Consider the following 2,894-nt stretch of genomic DNA (forward strand, 5'->3'; position numbering starts at 1 on the left):
TTAATTTTGAGATAAAACTTTGATTGTTGTATTTGTTAAGATTATATACAGTTGAATTTTGTTTAGCTCTAAATTGTATCATAAATTATTTTATATAATCTCAAATTCTTCATGATTTCTCGTCATTTATTTTTTTGACACGTCAGCAGAAATATACTTTTATATCATCAAATGAGTTTGTAAAATCCTAAAGCAAAATAAAAACCACTGAAAGAATAAACCAATTAAGGTTGTTCAGAGCATCGTTGAATATACCCATTTACTATTATTAGTACCAATAATTCAACAATGAAAATGTGTTTTGTATACGCATGATGCTGATTGATGGTATTAATACGCATGACTTAGAAATATTTGCAACCACAAACTTTTGTTATCAGATTAAAACCAAAAGGCTGTGTGCAGCATAAGAAGTTTTATGAGGCTGTACCATCGTGATAGTTATTGACATTTCAGTACTCCTTATTGAAACAACCTCCACAGGAGGCACCAACTCTGTGACTGGGCCATTAGGAGTTCGCTTTCGGCTCAAGACTCTTGAGATGGGCAACAAACTCACTTCTTCAGAGGCCAAAAATGGGTCAAGCAAGAGTTCATGGGCGGGCAACCTATTGGAAACATTCTCCAAGCACTTCCCAACCAATCGTCGGGCTTCCGCACCTTGAATCATGTAGAACGCCTCTGGGAACTTTCCCTGGAAGAGTAGAAGAAGCAATATAGCACATTAATATAATAGACTAATACTGTGGTTAATATATAGTATTGAAACTAATGAACATGGATGTACTCATCGAAGTCACCTTTTTATAAATTTGTGCCAGATTGGAGCACTCGCTAATTGGATACTCAGAAGCAAGCATTTCTAGTACACACATGCCAAAGGAGTATACATCTACTAGCTCGTTGCAATCCTCATATAATTCTGGTGCCATAAGTTCTGAACCTAGTATTTTATGCAAGTTTCAAGAAGTTAACTTATAAAGATATATATATGGCTACCTAGATTAGAAACACTTGCTTAGTTTAATGAACCTTGAGGAGGTGATGGAAATTGAGAGATTAACTATAACATATTATGGGCATGTTGTGTCCCACGAAGAATGGCAACTAATCCAAGATCACCACTCTATGTAGAATTTGGTGAGCCCAGTTCTTAAGTGCCCGAATATCGACGCGCGGATACCTCTATCTCTACCTGTATTACATCCTCCAACATATTAAAAAGGACACTATAATAACACTTCATTAATTTTCTATTTAATTGACAATAAGGTCTTGTGATTGTTCTTTTAAAGTGCCGGAGGTGAACATTTCAGTGATGAAGTTGAAAAGTCTACGATCAACGGATCTAAGATTTGCAGAATCGCATAACGGAATTATGGTTGAGATTCCTGAGGAGTTGGACCTTAGAGTAAAGCCGCTGCAATTCCTCCGGTGAACAAAAGACATCATTAAGCTTCACCTGATTCCAAGTCGTCTCCATTCCAAGGACCTTATCAAATGCCTTATACATTATCGTCATGGCTCCTTTACCAAGATTGCAAAGAAATTCTTATGTACAATCACAGATTTAATCATTTTAAAACGTAAACAATGCATAATTCCTTCATTTACATGTCTGCTTCACGAATTTGTATGATCATGAAATTAATGGATCATATATGAATACTTTTACGGAATAAAAAATATATTGAATGTACCGGCATCTATCATATTGATAACTGAGTTCATCAACATTTATACCAGATAAATTTAAAAATGAGTCCGATTTAGTTAACAAGCAATAATCATATTATCTTTACTCTGTTGACAGCCAAAAAAATATTATTTAAATAACAAAAACATGAACTGAACAAAAAAATATTTTTTTTTATTTTTTGAACCTAACGAAAAAAACTCTCAGACCATTTCTTACAAAAAAATAAAACCCATAAAACTATTGAATAAAAATTTTCCTTCCGTACTTAAAAAATATTCTTTTTTTTTTCAATAATTTTCCTTCCTTTGTTGTTCTCTTCCCGAGATTGTCGACCTTATAAACCTCTTCACACCAAAATTGGGGGTCTTGNCAATAATTTCCTTCCTTTGTTGTTCTCTTCCCGAGATTGTCGACCTTATAAACCTCTTCACACCAAAATTGGGGGTCTTGTTAATTGAATCTTGCTTACGTTGCTAGTTCCAGCTTGACCTGATCCAATGTCCATGATGCTGATGCTGATGTGGATTTATTTTTTTTTATACGAGAGGAAAAATTTTTATTCAATGGTATTTGGGGGTTTTTATAATAAAGAATTAATTTTTATTTTTGAGTGAAGTTGAGAACTTATTTAAACGTTACAAGATACGTAAGACAACATCAGTCTAAGGTCTAATCTTTTTCCTAAATTACTAAAATATTGTAGCTGAATTCTTTGAACCAAGCTAGACGAAAAGCATAAACCGAAAGTTACCCAATAAAGTAAGCTACCAGAATTTCTGGTGTTGATCTAATTTAGTTAGCAAATCAAAGTCAGCCAATGACCTAACTCACCAAAATAAAGTTAATTTAAAACCTAAAAATCACCTCCTTTTTAGGTGGTCCAATATCAGTGCCGGACAAACTTTTGCGGTTTTTTTTTTTTTTTTTGCTAAGAGCAGCTTTAATTAAGAAGGTTTTAATCAAATTGAATATATATATATATATAATTAAAATCCGTAAGGTGAGAAGAAAATATATAGGTTAGGTAATAGAATATTAAATTTCTTCCAAGCTATAGGACTCCACATACAAAAAGATGTACCAAAGCTTATAAAATTAATGATGTGACAAATACTACTATTGGCACAGCAATTAGCTTTGCTCTTTATGCTGAGTTTATGGGTGGATATTGCCATATTGGTATTGGACGCATTTA

General features: G+C 33.2%; 1 protein-coding gene across 2 annotated transcripts; it reads right to left on the reverse strand.

The window, feature by feature from the left end:
- On the reverse strand, window positions 209–1,865 carry LOC18609761 (probable serine/threonine-protein kinase WNK5). 2 transcript variants are annotated; one of them, XM_018115116.1, is made up of 4 exons: window positions 1,406–1,865; window positions 1,033–1,195; window positions 801–943; window positions 209–694 (listed from the first exon to the last, which is right to left on the reverse strand). In XM_018115116.1, exons 3-4 carry the CDS (start codon window positions 930–932, stop codon window positions 377–379), a joined length of 450 nt encoding a protein of 149 aa, XP_017970605.1. In that variant the 5' UTR covers window positions 933–943; window positions 1,033–1,195; window positions 1,406–1,865; the 3' UTR covers window positions 209–376. The 2 variants fall into 2 exon arrangements, with proteins under 2 accessions (XP_017970605.1, XP_007045116.2); XM_007045054.2 differs by having other exon boundaries at window positions 801–1,195.

This window comes from Theobroma cacao, chromosome 2 (assembly GCF_000208745.1).
Source record: "Theobroma cacao cultivar B97-61/B2 chromosome 2, Criollo_cocoa_genome_V2, whole genome shotgun sequence".
In the NCBI taxonomy this organism is placed as follows: Eukaryota; Viridiplantae; Streptophyta; class Magnoliopsida; order Malvales; family Malvaceae; genus Theobroma; species Theobroma cacao.

Bases quoted from the DNA above. Each gene is read 5' to 3' on its own strand.
- LOC18609761 (XM_018115116.1), bottom strand. From the start codon at position 932: ATGGCACCAGAATTATATGAGGATTGCAACGAGCTAGTAGATGTATAC. The intron at 695-800 runs GTGACTTCGATG...CTACTCTTCCAG, and splicing joins TGGCACAAATTTATAAAAAG to GGAAAGTTCCCAGAGGCGTT.